Genomic DNA, 18,899 nt, shown 5'->3' on the forward strand with positions numbered 1-18,899 from the left:
GGTCTGATACCTTCAGAGTTTTCCTAGAGTGGTTCACCGCAGATCAAGGGATGTGGGTCTCTGTTTCCGTCTAGGGATGCCGAGAACAACAAACATGCCAATAAATGAATAGAAGGGGGAACGCCTCTCGGAGGAATGCAAAAGTGAGAGAGCGTCTGCTGTTCTCTAGGTATTAAAATTATTGTGCTGACATGGGTGGCCAACCGAACCCGAACATTCACGGCATTGACCGGTGATGCCGAGTCGGGATCTTACTCGGCTCGGGACAGAAACTGAGCATAGTCGGGCATTCGGTGTGCCGATTTGGCTGAAGTGGAGTCACCGAAATCTCTGCGCGGGAGTCGACCGAAGCCTCGTGGGTCCATTGTTTTGCTCACTGTTCAATTTTCTTGTCTTCGAGTTGGCATTTGCTTCAAATGTTATAAATGTGACTGTCCCTGTGCGATCAACTGTTTTCCAACACTGTCATGTCGCTCGCTGCAATCAGAATCACCCCTTACACCAAGCCAAGCTTTTCCGCCATGATCAGCGCCAAGTCGGGCCCAGTGAATCCTCGGCCCACATACTAAATTTTATTAGATATTCGTGATTTTAGTCATTTTAGTGAATTTCGTTTGGTTATTTTTGTTTTCACCTTCTCTGTTGGGAACTCACCGGTTTCAGGCGCTTTGTTTCGTAAATTTTCCTGCAAACTCTGCAAAGTTGCGTACTGTACCTGTTGATACACCAGAGCTCATACCATCGGCACCAGAACCGAGTACAAGCCGGTCCCCGCCTATTATGAGTGATTATTTTTGTCATGCTGTCGGATGTCACGATCATGTTACGTGGAATTACCTTTTACCCGTCTCCCCACGGATTCTTGGCCCAGGCACGGCATTTTCATTCGTACGCTTGACCCGAGGACCCAGACACTAAACTGAATCACGCAGGTTTCTAGAAGGTGGCAAGAAGGTCGGATGACCAGATGCCCTGTTCCACGCGAATTATACGGACATAGAGTAGATGTGCATACCAGCGTCATCCCTAGATTCATTGTTTATGTAGGGAATGATCGAAAACAAAGGCTTCTAGAAGGGATAAAGGTATGTGAGAACACAGACGTTTTCACTCACGTGGATTGAATCTCTCCACTCTCTCTCCACTGCTCCAAACACGGAGAGTACGGAGTGCAGAGGCGCTAAAACTGCCCGTGGAGATGAAATTTACTTCCCCATTTCGGAAGTGGGACAGATCCGGGCACCCCATTACCCTTGGTACCCCGAGGGGTATTTAGTCCTGGTTTTCCCTTTCTTTGTCCCTCTGTTTTTTTTTGTTTTTCATCATTCCTGCCCTTCATATCAGTGAAACTATCTTTCACTATGGGCATCTCTTCTTTTATGGACCGGGTCAAGCCCGCCAAGTCCGAGTCTCAATTCTCTTCGCAGACTGCTACTCCCTCGCGTGCCGACTCTACTTCTGTTGAGAAGGACAACATCACTCTCGATGACAGCCCTGTCAAGTACCTCACATGGCGTTCCTTCATCCTTGGCCTGTGTGTCTCCATGGGTGGTTTCATCTTCGGATATTCTACTGGTATGTCACACGGCATCGTCGTCAACAATGCAACGCTAACCAACGGCAGGTCAAATCTCGGGTTTCACTACCATGGGCGACTTCAAGCGCCGCTTCGCTGAGTACAATGAAGCCACCGGAGAATATGCCTTCAGCAACGTTCGCAACGGTCTCATTGTCGGACTGGTAGGATACCCTATACCCTGATACCTCATTTTGACAGCACGCTAACACATGCTCCAGCTCTCCATCGGTACTATGATTGGTGCCCTGGTTGCTGCCCCCATTGCGGACCGCATTGGCCGCAAGCTCTCCATCTCCTTCTGGGCCCTCCTCCACATCGTTGGCATCATCGTGCAGATTGCTACCACTGACAAGTGGTACCAAATCGCTCTCGGCCGTTGGGTCGCTGGTCTGGGTGTCGGTGCTCTCTCCAGCGTCGTCCCCATGTACCAGAGTGAGTCTGCTCCTCGCCAGGTCCGCGGCGCCATGGTCAGTGCTTTCCAGCTGTTCGTCGCCTTCGGTATCTTCATCTCCTACATCGTCAACTTCGGTACCTCCAGACTCGACAACGATGCTTCTTGGCGTATCACCATGGGCATTGGCTTTGCCTGGCCCCTGATCCTCGGTGTTGGTACTCTCTTCCTCCCCGAGTCCCCCCGTTACGCCTACCGTCACGGCCGCATTGAGGAGGCCCGCGATGTCATGTGCAAGCTCTACGGTGTTCCCCACAACCACCGCGTCGTCGCCCAGGAGATGAGCGACATGAAGCAGAAGACTGAGGAGGAGCTTGCCAACGGCGATGCCCCCTGGCAAGAGGTCTTCACCGGTCCCCGCATGCTCTACCGTATCCTTCTCGGTATCGCTTTGCAGTCTCTGCAGCAGCTGACCGGCGCCAACTTCATCTTCTACTACGGAACCTCCATCTTCAACGGTATCGGTCTGAGCAACTCCTACGTTACCTCCATCATCCTCGGTGCCGTTAACTTCGGTATGACCCTCCCCGGTCTGTACATCGTCGAGCACTACGGTCGACGCAAGTGTCTGATGTACGGTGGCGCCTGGATGTTCATCTGCTTCCTGATCTGGGCCTCCGTTGGTCACGAGATCATCCACTCCGACCCTACCAACCACTCCGCCGGTATCGTCATGATCGTCTTCACCTGTCTGTTCATCGTCGGTTTCGCCACCACCTGGGGTCCCATCGTCTGGGCTATCTGTGGTGAGATGTACCCCTTCCGTTACCGTGCTGTCTGCATGGGAGTTGCCACCGCCGCCAACTGGACCTGGAACTTCCTCATCTCCTTCTTCACCCCCTTCATCAACAACACCATCGACTTCCGCTACGGCTATGTCTTCGCTGCCTGCTGTTTCCTCGCTGTCCTTGTTGTCTTCTTCTTCGTCAACGAGACCCAGGGCCGTACCCTCGAGGAGGTCGACACCATGTACGTCCTCCACGTCAAGCCCTGGAAGTCCGCCAGCTGGGTCGCCCCCGAGGGCATCGTCGCCGATCTCCACGGCACCGCCGATGCTCAGAAGGAGGGCGAGGCTGGCGCTGGCCAGCACCAGCACCACGACCAGACTGCCGAGATCCGGGAGGAGTAGGTGCGATGCTATGATTGCAGCACCCAGGGGGTGCATTGCTGTGTTCTAAAATTATTCTATGTGCATATTTATGTCTCTATTATTGACCCTTAGTTGTGTCTCCACCATATCCCTAGGAGATCTTGATTCTTAATGGCATGAAGCAATTGGCTTTACAATTTTTTTTTTTTTTTTTTTCATTGTAAACATAACAAGCTATAAACACAACTTCTACCATCTACTCACTCTTCTCCTTCTGATTCTCAAACTCCAACCCAGCCCTCTGCCTAACAACTCCATAAACAGCAGCGATATCTCCACTCTCCCCCCGTTCCCCCTTAAGCCCCTCCAACAAAGAATCAGTAACCTCAACATTCCTCATACGCTGCCCCCCACTCTCAGCAATTGAGTACGCATGTCTCAAATCCTTCCTAGCAAGATCAACAGCAAAAAGCGGCTCCTCCCTCTGATAATAATCTCCACCTACCATCCTCTCGGCATATTTAGCAAAAGCCCCCGGCGCAAAAAGATCGATCCACTCCATCAGTGGCGCAACCCCAAGCCCAGAAGTCTCAGCAGCAACAAGCGACTCGGCGAGTACGCCAACAGTATTAAGGATAAAAGTATTCCCAATAACCTTCATAGTAGCAGCCTTCCCAACATCAATATCCGCCCCCGTCCCACCAGACAGATCAATGGATTGTTTAGCGACCACGCCATCGAGGAATGGCCGCACCTTGGCAATACTAGATTGTTTGCCAGCCGGAACGACGATTAAGCCACCTACATCGGCCATATTCGGCGCTCCGAAGACCGGACATGCGACGAAGCCTGCGCCGCGCGCTAGGAGGGCTGTTTCCGTTGCCCGGGATGTGTCGGGGTGCACGGTTGAGCAGTCGATGAATGTTTTGTTGGACAGGTTCAGGGTTTTGTCGGATAGTATTGCTGTCACGATTGAGTCGAGGGCTTTGTCGTCGCCGACGCAGGTGAAGATCAAGTCGGCTGTGCTGATGGCTTCTGGGAGGGTGGATGCGACGGTTGCTTTGTCTGCGCCGAGTTTGGTGGCGTGGGTTGTTGCGCGGGAGGTTGTGCGGTTGAAGAGGATTAGGGGTCCGTTTTGGGGGCCTTTTTGGGCTATATTCAAGCTCATGCCCTGGGATTTTGTTAGTTTGGGGTTGAATCGGTTATTCGGATGTTCCGATGACGTTTTTGTAGATGGGATGCGGCTGGATGGGATGGATGGTTGACTTACCCGGCCGATGTTACCGAGGCCAATCCATGCAACGCGAGGTCCGGGCATGACGAATAGGTGAGGTAATTGGGTTCCGGTGGGATTTGTAGAGAAAGAAGAGAAGAAAGTGAAGAAGTGAAGTCAACTTTATGTCGTCAAAGTGTGGGGCAGAGACGTGGGGTAAAGCCGATGGTTCAGTTCTTATCCGGTGGGTTTTCTTAATTCTTTAGAGAGAAGGCCGGGATTGGGCATGTTTATATACATCTACATCTACAGCAAACAAGGTCAATGCCTTCATACTCGGTGTTCCATCAACGCGAATATACTATGTTTCTAAGCTCTGAGTCACTAAGCCCGAAGGCCGAGATGTGGGTCACCCACTAAAGCTTCGACTTCTCACTTCCCTCAACAATAGCAACATCCTGGAACGGCAATCCAAGGTACATCCACATAAACGCAAACCTATCACCAAGTCAGCAACTATCACCAGAGAAAAGAAGTACTGTGTACAGATACATACCGATCACTTCCAAAGAAAGGCTCCTCCTTCCCCTCAGAATTCTTCACCCAAAACCATGGTGCACCATACGCACCCTTATCCAGCGCAGTCTGCGTATTAGCCGTCAAAGCCTCCTTGAATTCAGCCTTGGCCGCCGAAGCGAGGATCTCCTTAATCTCGGCATCGGAGTATCCATTGCTTCGGAAGACTTCTGCTAGGTTTTCTGGCTTGCTGATGTCAATGCCCTTATAAAACATCGATTCCCATAGGGAGAGGAAGGTTGTTTCGTATTTTTCGCGCGGGTGGTTGAGTTTGATGTATATCATGCAGCGTTGGGGCTATTTGGTTAGAGTTTTGGACTATTTGGAGAGCGAGAGTTAGGAGTTGAATGGGCGGCTTACCAGGATTGAGAGGATTGGGAAGAAAGAAGGTGGTTGGATCGGCTCAACGCCAAAGTATTTACAGGCTCGCGCTGAGTCGAATTTGGAGTACGCTGCTTTGGCGGGGAGGGTCCAGGGGGGTTTGTTTCCTGATATGTTTGTTCAGAAACTGGTTACAGTATATGTATTGCGAGGGTAAACGACATACCTGATCCGACATTGATACCGCCAAGGAAGACCGGATGGAATCTGTTTGGGTGTCAGTCCACGCTCACGTCCAAGTTAGGGGTTAGGGAGTGATTCATGTATCGACCTACTCAATCTCGATACCATGCGACTCTAATGCCTTGCGATTCTTCCTAAGGTATAGCGTCGCATAGTATGAATACGGCGATACTATCCAGGCAGTTGTCCAATTAGCGAATGAAGTCAGACGCGCGATGACAGGGGTGGGGCTGGGCCTTGCATACCGCAATCGACGTAGGCGTCAATTTTGCCCGGCATGGCGCTAAGTATATTGGTTCTGTTTGATAGAGGTTCTTCCGGTTAGGAGGGTGAAGGATGAGGTGATCGGTGGTATATACGTAGCTGGGTAGCTGGGGTAGTTGACCGAGGTGGAGATGGACCGAGGCTCCGATGATGAGTGATCATCAATTTCGCAGGTATCCGAGTTTGACAAACACGTTAGTTAACTGGATATTATAATGGAGATGAAAAGATTGAATATGAATGAAATGCTATGTTTAATTCATTAAAGATTAGAGTATATACAATATAGACTTTTGAGCGCAGTGTGATGTGCTGCTGCGTTTTGGCACACATCTATACCCCCGCGTCTCCACGTTTGACATCAACATCGATTTCGAGTAGAATGGTCGATTTGCCTCGGGCGCATCATCTGATGTTCATACCCGAGAGTCTGAACTCCTCTGTTCATCCATCCCGAGGCGGGGAGGTGGGGAAGCCAGTATAGAATCCTGGGCTTTGGTCCTGAGTCGACCTTGAGAATCAACTCATCAACTCCGGGCTTTCTCTTGCCAGAAATATCCAGTGACAAAGATTCAACATCAGTAATTAAATGGCAAGAGAATAGGCGAAAGAGAACTCGGGATAAAACCCCATCCAACAACCTTTCAATCCTTCCGATGTCCACTAATAACCGACTGTTTCGTATTAACCAAATCCAAATCATAAGGATTCTCCTCATACTGCGTAGCAGTAGCAACACGATGCATAGAGCGACCAGACTGCCTCGAAGCACGGGAAGCATGCCGAGCAATAGTAGTCCGTGAAGGAACAGTCGACAAAGTATCATCATCGCTAGAATCAACATCATCCGGCAAAATAGCATTCGGATCGGTCTTCTCAGACTCCTCCTCTTTCTTGTTCTCCACCTCAATCTGCGCCTGATTCTTCTGAGCAAGACGCTGCATAAATGCATCTGCTTCAGCGGCGTAGGTACAGCGTTTCCGAATTTGGGCACCATATTTGTAAAAGATGAATGGGAAGGGCACACATGCCAGCGCGAGGAATGCCGGGATCGAAGATGCCCAGTGAATCCCTAGGTTTTGATACATATAGGTAGTAAACAGAGGGAAAGCCATGCCGAACAGAGAGCGGAGAGCGGAGTTCGCTGCCAGCACAGACGCAGCGAAGATGGTATAGGAGTCGATGAGGTAATTGAACACGCTGAGGAAGACAAGAACCATTCCAAAGCCGAATGGTGCACCTGCTGCTACCGAGGCCATCCAGTGGATACTAGGTGAATTGGTCCAGGCGAACCAGAACAGGCCAATAGGCAGGGCTATGCCACCGACCATACTTGGGGGAAGGCGGAGTTCAGGCGCGAGTCGGTCGGTTGTTTCGGCGCATTTTTTGGCGTAGCGGAAATTCTCGGGGAAGGTGTATGCTACCGCTAGTACCATTCCCACGAGGATTCCTAGGAAGGCTAGGCCGCCTATTCCTTCGGACCAGCCGCGGACTTGTTGGAAGACGATTGGGTAGGCGGCAAAGAGCATGTAGAGGGTGCCGTAGATGATTGACATGTAGATTGAGAAGAGAAGGACGATTGGCTCGCGGAAGAGGAGGATCCAGGGGCGGGATAGGGCTGTTTTTAGGGTTTGCGTCATTGGGACTGGGCCGCGGGTTATGTCGAGGTGGCTGCGGTAAACATTGCCAGTCAAGGTTGATAGTTTCTCTGCTCGGCGGCGGAGGAGGACTGGGGCGTATGTCTCTGGTAGGAGGAAGATGATGCAAAGCCAGAGAACGCCGGAGAATGCTGCGAGGAAACCCTCCACCCAGCGCCAGCCTGCGCCGGTGGCTAGGAAGCCGCCGATAACTGGGCCAAGGGTAGGACCGAGGAATGGTGCCGCAGCGAATAGAGAAATGGCAATTCCACGCTGCGAGGCTGGGAACATGTCTGCAATAGTGCCACCTGCATTACCAAATGGTGAAGATCCAAATGATCCTGCTAGGAAACGTAGGATAATGAGGGTTTGGATGTTTTGAGCACCCGCCGCGCCAGCGTTGAATGCAGTCAAGAACATGAACGAAATGGTGAATATATGGCGACGACCGAAAATCTCACTGAGAGGAGCCCAGATCAATGGACCAATAGCGAAACCCAGGACGAATAGCGAGACACCTAAGATGACGACTTCTTCGGGCGATCCAAAGTCTTCTATAATTTGGCTCATTCCACCAGAAAAAGCGGATGATACTAGTGAGACGGCTAGTGTGACAAAAGAAACTAGGAGTGTGATGGCCCATTTTTTCGTGGCAGGAAAGTTCATAGGGTTTCGTGGATCATTTGGGATCCAAACCACGGAGTAAGGATCATCTTCGGTGCCTGATCCTGTGTATGGATATTGCACTACTTCCTCAGTGACGACTTTTTGATCAAAGACCATACGCCAGAAGGTGATCTTGGAGGGATGTGTTGTCTCGCCTCCATTAGGGGCCATTTTGATAGATCTGGCCCTCAGGGGCGAATTCAATGAGCGCTGATAGATCAGTGACTTTATTGAAAATCGAGGAATTTCAGATCAAAACGAGCGAGGTCAGCAATGATCAATGATCAACCTGTCAATATCAAAGAAACATTGCAAAATTCCAGAAACAAGATGTCTCAAGAAAAAAAGATCGAACCCCACTTTGATAACAACCGAAGCCATGCCTCGGCTCATTTTGAGGATGAGCAAATCAGGGTTGACGATTGATTCGGCAAGCCTTTGCCGGTCTCAGAATTTTTAAGTGGAGAAACGACAGTCCTGACTCGCGTTCCAAATGTCGGCCCGTCAACCACAATTTTTCACGGCTTCCCGAAAGCTTGAGGGTCTTGGCATGGCCACATTTATGCACTATTCAGGTACAGTTGGGGCGTTTCTCGAAAAAAAAAAAAAAAAAGGAAGAACGTCACTTCACATTGTACCTCGATAAAACATTAACTTACTGTACATGTATATGTATATTTAAGCCCTAGTAATTACAGTGGATTTTAGCGGCTCTTCACTTTTCCGTACGAATAATGGTCGTCACATCGTCACTAGTTTTCTGTCAACAATGTCACTTATTTACTCGGTAAAGTTTCGATATTACGGATTATGAAGCTTATACTTTGATCTATGCGAAGTACCGCTGCTGGATTGACTCATTCTTAAGTTAACCATACATAAATCTTGAAACCGACCGTGGTTTACAATTAGCCAAAAGACACATTGAACATGCTACATCTCAACCTATCTACTATACTACTTGGGATTCTATTCAACGTAAGAGTTAGCAATGTGAGTATCGTAGCTGTGAGTATAGTAGCTTCGTGACTCTAGCGGGGCGCATATGCAACTTCTGCAGATGGTCACAGATGAGATCATAAATTGCATCATCTTATCGATCTCACCCGCATTGCCACTAGGATTAGGCTGCTTCAAAAAGTGTATTATGCATGTCGCTCTGCAATACTGCCTGAATACTGCCATTTCCACGCTGTCCCCATAGAGTGTCTTCTAAGTTCAAGCCAGTTTTCTATGGTACATTGCTGTACAATACACAGAAGAGCCCGTTCTGTGAAGGATTCCAGTCGTTATTTCACTAAGCCCTTATCAAAGACAGTCAGATATCCCACCAAGTAGGCGTCTGAATATAATAAGACACACCACTTTGAAGATGAGATCAACAGGCTACGCAAGAATCGCTTTTCTCTGTAGATTTGTTTTTCTATCTCACTTTATACAAACAAATGACAAGATGAACTCCTCAGGGGCGCAATATACGTAAATTAACCAAGGAAAAAAAGTAGCGGTGAAGAGCTAGCAAGGTCATCCATCTACTGTAAGCTGCATCTCTATACCTACATTATGTATGATCTATCGATTGAACTTTCAACAACTCCGGAGCTTGCCACCTCGTGGACTTAAAAACGCCGATGTGCCTCTTTTCAAGTTCTATAGCAAAGAAGCTATACTTGCTTTCGCTCTCTTCCCTCTTGATCTCTCCCCTCTTACCAAGGAAGTCACTAGTACCATTCTACACAGTTTATCGGAATGGTTAAATACAGGGTATATCCAGGAGATAATTCTTATACGCCAGCCTCTAATTATATAAATATCATAGGATATCGTTTCCGGCGAAATTCTAGCCACAGACGAGTTTATCCTGAAGGACGTCAATGGCGCTGTATGGGAAATCGACTGCAAAGAGATTCTCGCGCATAAAGCAGAGCGATGGAAAGGGGGTAAGTGAATAACCAATGATGAGCGCTTTGATTCCCGATAAGCCAAGATCATGAAGCTCATGGGTCTGTATTTGTCTAGTATTCCCAGGTTCAAAGGGGAAAGTGTGGCTTGACTATCTCTACCGGTTCGGTTTCCAACGCCTGCCCCACAGTGGTGATGCACGTTTACTAGACTTGTCGAGTGAGTGGTTATAAATCCCTGGTAACATCATATATATTGAAGGCTCTGATTTAGATGCCGCTTCCGCTTGGGCCTCATTGCAGAAAATGAGAGACGACACACTCCCGGACAGTACGATTGAAGATATGGAAAATCGCTTCACATATTACTACAACAAAATCTTCCTTGATCCCTATGCACAATACAGTGAATGGTATGCTACGTCATTCGAATCCATATCACAGTAAGTCATCACCTGTAGAGCTCCCGGGTACCAGTTATTGAACTTTGTCTTCTAGGCCTATCCTTGTCAGAGAGCGGGAAGATGGTACGCCCTACGCCATTTTGTGGCAACTCGCCATAGTGAAGGAGTATTAGCTTGTTGCTGTCCAAGCTTAGGACGTCCGAATATTGCTGCTTTTATTTAAAGAAATTCATATTATTATCACAATCGAAAAGATCGAGTAAGATTTAATTACAGCGATTCATGACATGATTTCACCAAACTGCATTGGGAACTACAATATAATGGGCCATTCGTGGCTCCTATATATAGCAAAGCCACTGGAAGCCTACCAGATTGAACAAAATCAACATCAGACGAAGTGCAGCTGCAGAGCGCGCCATGTGCATCCGGAGATAAGATACCCCGCATCTTGACCAATTCAACATGAAAGGGAGAAGTTCGCCTGTACTCCCCGGGTAGTATCTATACTCCTGCCTAATAGATAAGCACCGTATTCCCGTCTCTCCTCCTATAGATCCAATCATGGCATCTCTCTTCCCCGTGCCTGGAGGCACGCAAGCAGTGCAAGTCCGAATAATCGACACGACAGTCCGAATGTCTAAAATCCCTATCAATTTCATCATGGAACCGCCCATGGATGGATTATCCCACATGCCTCCAATGCCGGCATGGTCATTCCTGATTGAGCATCCATCGGGTAAAAAACTGCTTTTCGATCTTGGTGTTCCGAAGAACTGGCGGGCTTTTTCCCCGTTCGTTGTTGGGCGTCTTGAGGTGGCGGGGTGGGAAATTGATGTTGAAGAAGAGGTTATTGATATCTTGAAGAAGAATGGTGTTGCGGCGGGTGATATTTCGGGGATTATTTGGAGGTACTTTTTTCTTTTTCCAATCATTCACTAGAAAATATGAAGAGCGGAGGCTAATTGCTTTCTGGTATAGTCACTGGCATTGGGATCACCTAGGAGATCCTTCAGAATTCCCACCCTCAACCGACATAATTGTCGGACCAGGTTTCAAAGATAATTTTTTACCAGGATACCCAGCAAACCCCGATTCCGCAGTCCGCGAATCTGGTTTTGCGTGAGTATATGCTTTATTATCAACTCAAAGCCCTCAGCCTAACACAATACCCAGCGGGAGAAACCTAAAAGAAATCGACTTCACAAACAGCCCCCGAACAGGCCAATTCCGCGCCTTCGACTTCTTCGGCGACGGCTCATTCTACCTCCTAGACACACCAGGACACGCCATCGGCCATCTAAGCGGGCTAGCACGCACAACGATAAATCCAGATACATTCATCTTCATGGGCGGTGATCTATGTCATCACAGCGGCGAAATGAGACCATCTAAACATCTCCATCTTCCTTCTGATATTCACTCTACGATTCCCTCTTGTCTACTCCCCTGTCCAGGAGCTGAATCTTATCAGCAGTTGTTGACCAGTCGGGGTCTATCTGTTGACGAACCGTTCTTTAAACCGGCGGCTATGATTGGGGTTGAAATTGGGGAAACTATTAGGACTATTGTGAAGGCCCAGGAGGCAGATGCCGATTCGAATGTTTGGTTTGTTTTTGCGCATGATCCTAGCTTGATTGATATTGTTGATTTGTTTCCTCTGAGAGCTGATGGGTGGATGGAGAAAGGGTGGAGGGAGAAGACTCTTTGGTCTTTTTTGAAAAGTTTTGATGAGGCTGTCTATGTGAAGCAATAGTATAATTTACTAACCCGCTGTATTTGCATTGATATCTGTTATCTGCTTGAAACCAATTTGAAATATTTCAATCCCTATATAGTCCATGTGTATTAAAATTATTCGTTGCAATCATGATATTTCCGAGATATGTTCTTCTATGCCACCTGTATTGGTGCAGACATAGGCGCGCTTCCAAGGACAACTGCATTTGGTTGGCAGTTCTGCTGCTCTTCTTTCGACTTTTCGGCAGCTAACAGCAGACGGGTAGAACGGATATGTAGTTCTGCAGAGTCAGCATTGAACATCGTCCTGGTAACAGGCAGCTTACCTTCCAGATCCACCTCATAAGCAACTTCTGAGCCCTCATCCCGATCATCCTGATGCACAAGCACGGGCTGAGAAGAACTCCACTCCGTAGGCCGCACACGCATCTTCAACCCAACAGTTTCCTCGGGATCAACCCACAGAATCTCATCATCAGGAGGAATAACAGCCTTCTCAGTCCCCTTATCTCTAGCCCGTTCCATGGCACTTTTCCACTTCCGGCTCTGCCGCAACAACCAATCCCTCCACAAACGAACAACCCCATCCTCAATATTCAAAGCACTCAACAACAACGAAGTCCCCGGAAGAACTTGCACAAGATTAGCCACCACACACAGCTGCGAGAAATCCTCGAATCCATCCAAGATCACATCCCGCGTTACAGCGCCGTCATCATCATCTCCACCCCGATTCATGTCAGCTCTAATAAACCCAGCAACCCCCGACAACAGAAGCATCCTACCTGGCGATGGAGCAAGACGGACTCCATATCTCCCCGCATTACTGCTCTTCTCCTCGGGCGTGCAGACCTCTGGCCGGAAACGGGAGTATAGACCCGTCACCCGGCTGAGTTGGTGTGCTGTATCGACGTTCTCGTATAGAGAGCCTTTCCCGTCATGGCGCTCGCTGAGACCGTCTGTGCCAAGGTATTTACAGAAGACGTGTGGTTCTGTCAGCTTTGAGCTTGGGTGGAAGCATTCGAGGAGGAGTTTGTATTCTTTCAGTGGGGTGCTGAAGAGGAGGCGGTAGTGGAGGATTCGGAGGACTAGGGCGTGGAAACGGTGGCAGACTGATGTTAAGGGGAGGAGGGCCCTTGTCGAGAAGTCTGATAGGATCTGGACGAAGACCTGTAGGGGAATGTTAAGGTTGTTGTTTGTTGGTAGGATGGGGGATGTACCTCGTTTGGGAGACAGTCAAGAGTCATAGAGTGGTTCATTGTGCGTTAACTGTGGGGCAGTATAGAGCTCACATATGTATACTCACGCTAGGACAGGGGGTCAATATAAGGCTTTCGGCAGGGTCGGCAGTGTGGTGTGTTGTGATTGCGTTGTTGATGGCCTGATAGAGATAGGGACATGGGCTGACGTCACTACTTTGGGTTGTACAATGCAGTGCGAGACATAATAGGAATTGATCAATGTTGATATGTGGGATTACAGAAGAAGAAGTATATCAATTGTTAGCTATTTAACTATGCAACTATTCAAATCAAACAGACGTCATTTCCCCGGAAAAAAGTGCGGGATGCCGAACCCTTTACGGCTCACCGAGACGCAAGTGACATGCCAAGAGTCAAGGGTGTCGGCAATGGTATAAGTTACTGTATATGTACATATAGTACTCCGTACGTAGTACGACAATCGTATATAACATGATCTAGTGCAGAACGTACTATAGATAGCTAATTGTTCCTTGCATACAAATGATCAATACTATTCGCTTAGACCACAGAGTCAGGGCTTGAGTCGCTTCTCTCTACCCCGACCCCGCGACCCCACCGGACTCCGGAGAATATTTGCCGATTCCCGGGGCGCCTTTTCTTCTCTCTCTCGCTTTTCTTTTTCTTCTTATTCTTCCAAGGTCCTCAGATCATCTCTAGATATGGCCAAGGTACTTGATGACATCTCCCACAGGAGGTTCAACCTTCTTCGTGGTTCCTCCATCTTGGTTTCTCCCCACCGAACCAAGCGTCCCTGGCAGTAAGTACCTGAATCCGAACCCATTCGCGCACACACATTCTAATTGAAACGCCTAGAGGAGCACAGGAGAGTCCCTCCAAGACTACCCTCCCCAACTACGACCCCAAATGCTACCTCTGCCCTGGAAACCAACGTGCCGCCGGTGACGTCAATCCCAAGTATGATAGCACTTTTGTGTTTGTCAACGACTACAGCGCCGTAAAGGAGGAGCAGGCGGACTATGAACCCACTTACGAAGATGGTACGCTCATTTACTCAGCCCAAGTCCGCTTAAAACCTGATTTAACTAACGAAGTAGAACTCGAGTCCCGCTTCCTGCAAGCCGAGCCCGTCAAGGGCAAATGCTACGTCCTAACATTCTCTTCGGCGCATAACCTCACCTTGGCCGACCTTTCTCCACGTGAGATCGTCCCGGTAATTAACGCCTGGACTGAGATCTACACGGCTCACCTCTCGCCCACCTCACCCCTCGCTCAGAATGCGCCCTCGACCACCATCCAGCCAATCTCTCATGAGACTAGCCCGGCCAAGCCAAAGGAGCAGTACCGGTACATGCAGATCTTCGAGAACAAGGGTGCTGCTATGGGCTGCTCAAACCCTCACCCGCACGGCCAGGTCTGGACCACCAGCACGATGCCCGAAGAGCCCGCAGCCGAAATGACCCAGATGCTCAAGTACCGCACAGCGCACAGCACCCACCTCCTCGAGGACTACGCCAAGCTCGAGAGCCGCAAGCAGGAGCGCGTCGTGTTCGAGAACGAGGCGTTTGTCGTCGTTTGCCCGTGGTGGGCCACATGGCCGTTCGAGGTCATGATCATCAGTCGCACCCACAAGCGTGCATTGGTCGACCTCTCCGATGCGGACCGCATGTTACTCGCTGAGGCTATTTCGGATATTACCCGCCGATACGATAACCTGTTCGAGACGCATTTCCCGTACAGCATGGGTATTCACCAGGCGCCTCTTGACGGCACTAAGGAGGAGGTTGAGGCTTCCTACCTACACTTGCACTTCTACCCACCACTTCTGCGAAGCGCCACCGTACGCAAGTTCCTGGTCGGATATGAGTTGCTCGGTGAACCCCAGCGCGATATCACTCCCGAGCAGGCTGCTGCCAAGCTACGCGATTGCGGCGGCGAGCTGTACCGCAACAAGCTAGAGTAGACGGTACATTTATGCAACGGGAGTTAGAAAGTTGGTGTGGGTGGGTAGGCTGTTCAAGTAGTGAATACAAAAGATGCATATTATTTTCAAAGCACGTATGCGCCGAGCCGTAATCAGACTTCAATACAATACCCACAACCTCCTTCCTGGTATTATTTGTACCTCGCCATTATGTGATTTCCTCCCGCCAATTTCAATTTTTTTTCTTCCAGTACAAGTACATGCACGGCACTTAAGCAAGGTACGCCTCGCGCTGCGTCAACATCCAAGCAAGCGACGACGATGCCACAATCAAAGGACTGATGAAACGACCCTTGAGGGTAGCATTTCCAAAGACAAGTTCACCAACAAAATGTGTTAGGGCAATTCCGTAAGTCCACAAGGCGAGATCGTACGCGACAGGGTTGCTGATGTTGTACGCGGCAGTCATGCGAATAACAGCGGAAAGGAAAGTCCAAGTTCCAAAGACACGGCCAGACAGCGGGCTAGCAGGGACATGGCCGTTACTGTAGAGCTGAGAGGTGTAGGCCGGGGAGATGTAGGCCTGGAGACTGTTCAGGGCGGAGACCACGGAGACCTGCGATGCGTTAGATCGGAATTGATTTGGATTGGGAATTGAGTGGACATACAAAGACCAGCCATTTGGGCAAGACACCCTCGGACTGGGGGAGGTAAGTGAGGAATTGGGACATGGGTGATATGTTGTAGAGTGAATGTTGCAGTGAAGTGTTGTGATTGTGAAAGGCCGAGGATGTCTGGGGTTCTTGGCGTTGATCTTCCCCCAACAAGCTGTGCTTCTCAACTTTTTTTTTTCACTTCTTGCCAACTCTTTTCCATTTGCGGTCTTTTTCATCATGGATCTTTCAAAGTATACTGAGTGTCTCTCGCAATGGCCTGCCCATGTTGCCCCCGGCTTGCCTACATTTGGTGCCCTGTTCCTCCTGGCGACTGGTGGGCTGGTCGTGGCCTGCAAGGTGTGGACGTTCGTGCGCGTGCTTCTCAGCCTGTTTGTGCTTCCAGGCAAGCCGGTATGCATTTCAATCCTCCTACCATTTTCCTATAGAATGAATCTGACAATTGAATAGCTCCGCTCGTTCGGTCCCCCCGGTAGCTGGGCCGTGGTGACAGGAGCCTCGGATGGCCTAGGCAAGGAATTCGCATTGCAGCTCGCCAAGTCGAAATTCAACATCGTTCTCGTGTCGCGCACAGCTTCGAAGCTGATTACTCTGTCGGAGGATATCACCAAGCAATACCCCAATGTGCAAACCAAGACCCTTGCCATGGACTTCTCGCAAAACGCCGACGCCGACTACGAAGCCCTGAAGGGCCTCGTCTCCGACCTGGACGTGTCCATCCTCGTCAACAACGTCGGCCTGAGCCACTCCATTCCCGTCCCCTTCGCGCAGACCCCCGCCGCCGAAATGGCCGACATCGTGACCATCAACTGCACCGGTACCCTCCGCGTCACCCAGCTCGTCGTGCCGGGCATGATGCAGCGTCGCCGCGGTCTGGTCTTGACAATGGGTTCTTTTGGCGGTCTCCTCCCCACTCCCTTCTTGGCTACCTACTCCGGCAGCAAGGCTTTCCTCCAGTACTGGTCTACTGCGCTTGGCGCCGAGCTCGCCCCCTACGGTATTGATGTCGAGCTTGTGCAGGCTTATCTGATTACCTCTGCCATGTCGAAGATCCGTCGTGCTTCTGCTTCTATCCCTACCCCGCGCGCCTTTGTCCGGTCTGTTCTCGGCAAGATTGGTCGCAGTGGTGGCTCGCCTTCGTATGCATATAGCTCGTCGCCTTACTGGAGCCATGGTCTCATGGCTTGGTTCTTGACTTCTGTTGCTGGTGTTATGGGTAAGACCGTTCTTTCCCAGAACAAGTCTATGCATGAGAGTATTCGTAAGCGTGCTCTCCGTAAGGCTGAGCGAGAGGCTGCTAAGAAGAGCACTTAAATGTGTTTGTGAGCTGTGGACTAAATAGTATACCGAGCGGTATATTTATCGACATCAGGGGTACCTTATTTACTAGCTGAATGTGCAAAATATTATTCGATTCTAATATATTCAAAGGTTCAAATTTCGGATGTACAAGTGGCTGTGGTAATCAACGTCTAGCAATCTATAATACCGTTGGATTGAAATGTGCTTTAAACAAATATCCTCACATCATACAAGCTTTACACATGCTTTATAATTAGGCTTTGTAATTATATCGGCCATTCGGTCTCCGAGACGATGACGACAGCGACACAAGATGTCTCTCTCTATACGAGGTAATCCGACACAATCCGCCGCTTAGAAATCCTACTCGGAGTCCCAGCTATATAGTACCAGTCAACCCTAACTAGCTACTAGTAACATTATATTCTATTCACTCATCTCATACGTAACAAGCAATGGCCACTCCAATCCTTCTACTTCTCGGGGCAGGATCTAACATCGGCCACCACGTAGCACGCTCCTTCGCCGAAAAAGGCTACAAGATCGCACTTGTATCCAGATCTCTAAAAGAAGAAGATAGCACCCAAGATCAATTCAGCATCTCAGCCGATCTTTCAAATCCAACTTCCATAACCGAAGTCTTCTCAAAAGTCAGGACACGACTCGGTCATCCAAGCGTCGTCGTCTACAATGGTAGACAACCCCTCTAGGCTTTCCATCTGTATACAAATTAACAAACATTCCCTAGCCGCCGCCGCAACGCCAAGCGACCCTAAAGACCCCCTCTCCCTCTCCCTGACCGAGTTCATAAACGACACAAACATAAACACGACGAGCGCCTTCGCCGCCGCAAAAGAAGCAGTCCTCAGCTTCGCCGAACTCCCAGAGGCAGCATCAAAAACATTCATCTACACAGGTAATATCCTCAATACGACCGTCATGCCACCTCTCCTCGATCTGGGTGTTGGCAAGGCAGCCACAGCTCATATCATCCAATTAGCGGCCGAGGCCTATGCTGACAGGGGATACAAGTAAGACATTTTAACACTCTACCCCTATATGACCCTGACACCGCACCCCTCCCGAACCCTGTTCTAGACTAAATCTTAACCCAAATTCCAATTCCAATCTCAATCTCAATCTCAATCTCAATCTCAATCTCAATCTCAATCTCAATCTAAAACAGGGCTGATGGGATTGCCCTAGGTTCTACTATGCCGATGAACGCAAGGCTGATGGGTCCAGTGCTGGTCGCTTGATTAGTGGGGAGGCCCACGGTGCGTTGTATGTTTCGCTGTCTGAGGATTCGTCGCAGGGTCCTTGGCAGCAGACTTTTGTTGAGGGTGTTGGGTATAAGCAGTTCTAGATGCAGGCTAACATGTGGTCTTGGGTGTGTATACGTGTTGCTGTTGACGTGTGAGATGTGCTGGTTGTGGGCTATTGGTTGTTGTCAATGTGTCTGCCTTGAGTTGTTTATAGTTCACGAAATGTTGTTCGATGGCTTCCCTGCTGTGTTTACGTAATGAGGAATAATCATCCGATTTTGTAGTGTAGGGCTGTGACTGAATTTTGAGATAGGAGTCTGTTTACTGGCGACGAAGAGAGAATAAAGATTTGACATAGTCGTTTCGTCTAAGTGGAGTCGAATTTTAGTGTCGGAGTCTGGACCATTTACTCTCTAGATCTCGCCA

The 18,899-nt window shown here is 49.3% G+C and overlaps 11 protein-coding genes across 11 annotated transcripts; 6 read left to right on the forward strand and 5 right to left on the reverse strand.

The window, feature by feature from the left end:
* Positions 1–1,361: 1,361 nt before the first annotated feature.
* N7508_000220 (sugar porter family MFS transporter) lies at positions 1,362–3,159 on the forward strand (the record flags this gene model as incomplete). The annotated part of the gene is made up of 3 exons (XM_058458305.1): positions 1,362–1,575; positions 1,625–1,740; positions 1,798–3,159. 3 exons carry the CDS (start codon positions 1,362–1,364, stop codon positions 3,157–3,159), a joined length of 1,692 nt encoding a protein of 563 aa, XP_058324527.1.
* Positions 3,160–3,376: 217 nt separating this feature from the next.
* Positions 3,377–4,438, reverse strand: N7508_000221 (NAD(P)-dependent oxidoreductase; the record flags this gene model as incomplete). Its single annotated transcript, XM_058458306.1, has 2 exons — positions 3,377–4,291; positions 4,391–4,438. The coding sequence occupies 2 exons, from the start codon at positions 4,436–4,438 to the stop codon at positions 3,377–3,379; spliced, it is 963 nt and encodes a 320-aa protein (XP_058324528.1).
* Positions 4,439–4,749: 311 nt separating this feature from the next.
* N7508_000222 (putative DSBA family oxidoreductase) lies at positions 4,750–5,752 on the reverse strand (the record flags this gene model as incomplete). Its single annotated transcript, XM_058458307.1, has 6 exons — positions 4,750–4,831; positions 4,890–5,206; positions 5,270–5,397; positions 5,457–5,497; positions 5,566–5,644; positions 5,719–5,752. 6 exons carry the CDS (start codon positions 5,750–5,752, stop codon positions 4,750–4,752), a joined length of 681 nt encoding a protein of 226 aa, XP_058324529.1.
* Positions 5,753–6,381: 629 nt separating this feature from the next.
* N7508_000223 (MFS transporter) lies at positions 6,382–8,211 on the reverse strand (the record flags this gene model as incomplete). Its single annotated transcript, XM_058458308.1, has 1 exon — positions 6,382–8,211. The coding sequence occupies one exon, from the start codon at positions 8,209–8,211 to the stop codon at positions 6,382–6,384; it is 1,830 nt and encodes a 609-aa protein (XP_058324530.1).
* A 1,578-nt stretch (positions 8,212–9,789) lies between these two features.
* N7508_000224 (putative Translationally-controlled tumor protein) lies at positions 9,790–10,518 on the forward strand (the record flags this gene model as incomplete). The annotated part of the gene is made up of 5 exons (XM_058458309.1): positions 9,790–9,804; positions 9,860–9,980; positions 10,060–10,161; positions 10,216–10,384; positions 10,440–10,518. 5 exons carry the CDS (start codon positions 9,790–9,792, stop codon positions 10,516–10,518), a joined length of 486 nt encoding a protein of 161 aa, XP_058324531.1.
* A 391-nt stretch (positions 10,519–10,909) lies between these two features.
* Positions 10,910–12,101, forward strand: N7508_000225 (MBL fold metallo-hydrolase; the record flags this gene model as incomplete). The annotated part of the gene is made up of 3 exons (XM_058458310.1): positions 10,910–11,256; positions 11,327–11,467; positions 11,522–12,101. The coding sequence occupies 3 exons, from the start codon at positions 10,910–10,912 to the stop codon at positions 12,099–12,101; spliced, it is 1,068 nt and encodes a 355-aa protein (XP_058324532.1).
* A 137-nt stretch (positions 12,102–12,238) lies between these two features.
* N7508_000226 (F-box protein) lies at positions 12,239–13,344 on the reverse strand (the record flags this gene model as incomplete). The annotated part of the gene is made up of 2 exons (XM_058458311.1): positions 12,239–13,255; positions 13,306–13,344. The coding sequence occupies 2 exons, from the start codon at positions 13,342–13,344 to the stop codon at positions 12,239–12,241; spliced, it is 1,056 nt and encodes a 351-aa protein (XP_058324533.1).
* A 665-nt stretch (positions 13,345–14,009) lies between these two features.
* N7508_000227 (UDP-glucose:hexose-1-phosphate uridylyltransferase) lies at positions 14,010–15,271 on the forward strand (the record flags this gene model as incomplete). The annotated part of the gene is made up of 3 exons (XM_058458312.1): positions 14,010–14,107; positions 14,164–14,348; positions 14,406–15,271. 3 exons carry the CDS (start codon positions 14,010–14,012, stop codon positions 15,269–15,271), a joined length of 1,149 nt encoding a protein of 382 aa, XP_058324534.1.
* A 232-nt stretch (positions 15,272–15,503) lies between these two features.
* N7508_000228 (Erg28 family protein) lies at positions 15,504–15,963 on the reverse strand (the record flags this gene model as incomplete). Its single annotated transcript, XM_058458313.1, has 2 exons — positions 15,504–15,848; positions 15,901–15,963. The coding sequence occupies 2 exons, from the start codon at positions 15,961–15,963 to the stop codon at positions 15,504–15,506; spliced, it is 408 nt and encodes a 135-aa protein (XP_058324535.1).
* A 162-nt stretch (positions 15,964–16,125) lies between these two features.
* N7508_000229 (ketoreductase) lies at positions 16,126–17,220 on the forward strand (the record flags this gene model as incomplete). The annotated part of the gene is made up of 2 exons (XM_058458314.1): positions 16,126–16,299; positions 16,357–17,220. 2 exons carry the CDS (start codon positions 16,126–16,128, stop codon positions 17,218–17,220), a joined length of 1,038 nt encoding a protein of 345 aa, XP_058324536.1.
* Positions 17,221–17,663: 443 nt separating this feature from the next.
* N7508_000230 (uncharacterized protein) lies at positions 17,664–18,574 on the forward strand (the record flags this gene model as incomplete). Its single annotated transcript, XM_058458315.1, has 3 exons — positions 17,664–17,901; positions 17,957–18,239; positions 18,415–18,574. 3 exons carry the CDS (start codon positions 17,664–17,666, stop codon positions 18,572–18,574), a joined length of 681 nt encoding a protein of 226 aa, XP_058324537.1.
* Positions 18,575–18,899: the final 325 nt, after the last annotated feature.

This window comes from Penicillium antarcticum (assembly GCF_028974205.1).
Source record: "Penicillium antarcticum strain IBT 31339 chromosome Unknown utg000001l_segment0_segment0, whole genome shotgun sequence".
Lineage (NCBI taxonomy): Eukaryota > Fungi > Ascomycota > Eurotiomycetes > Eurotiales > Aspergillaceae > Penicillium > Penicillium antarcticum.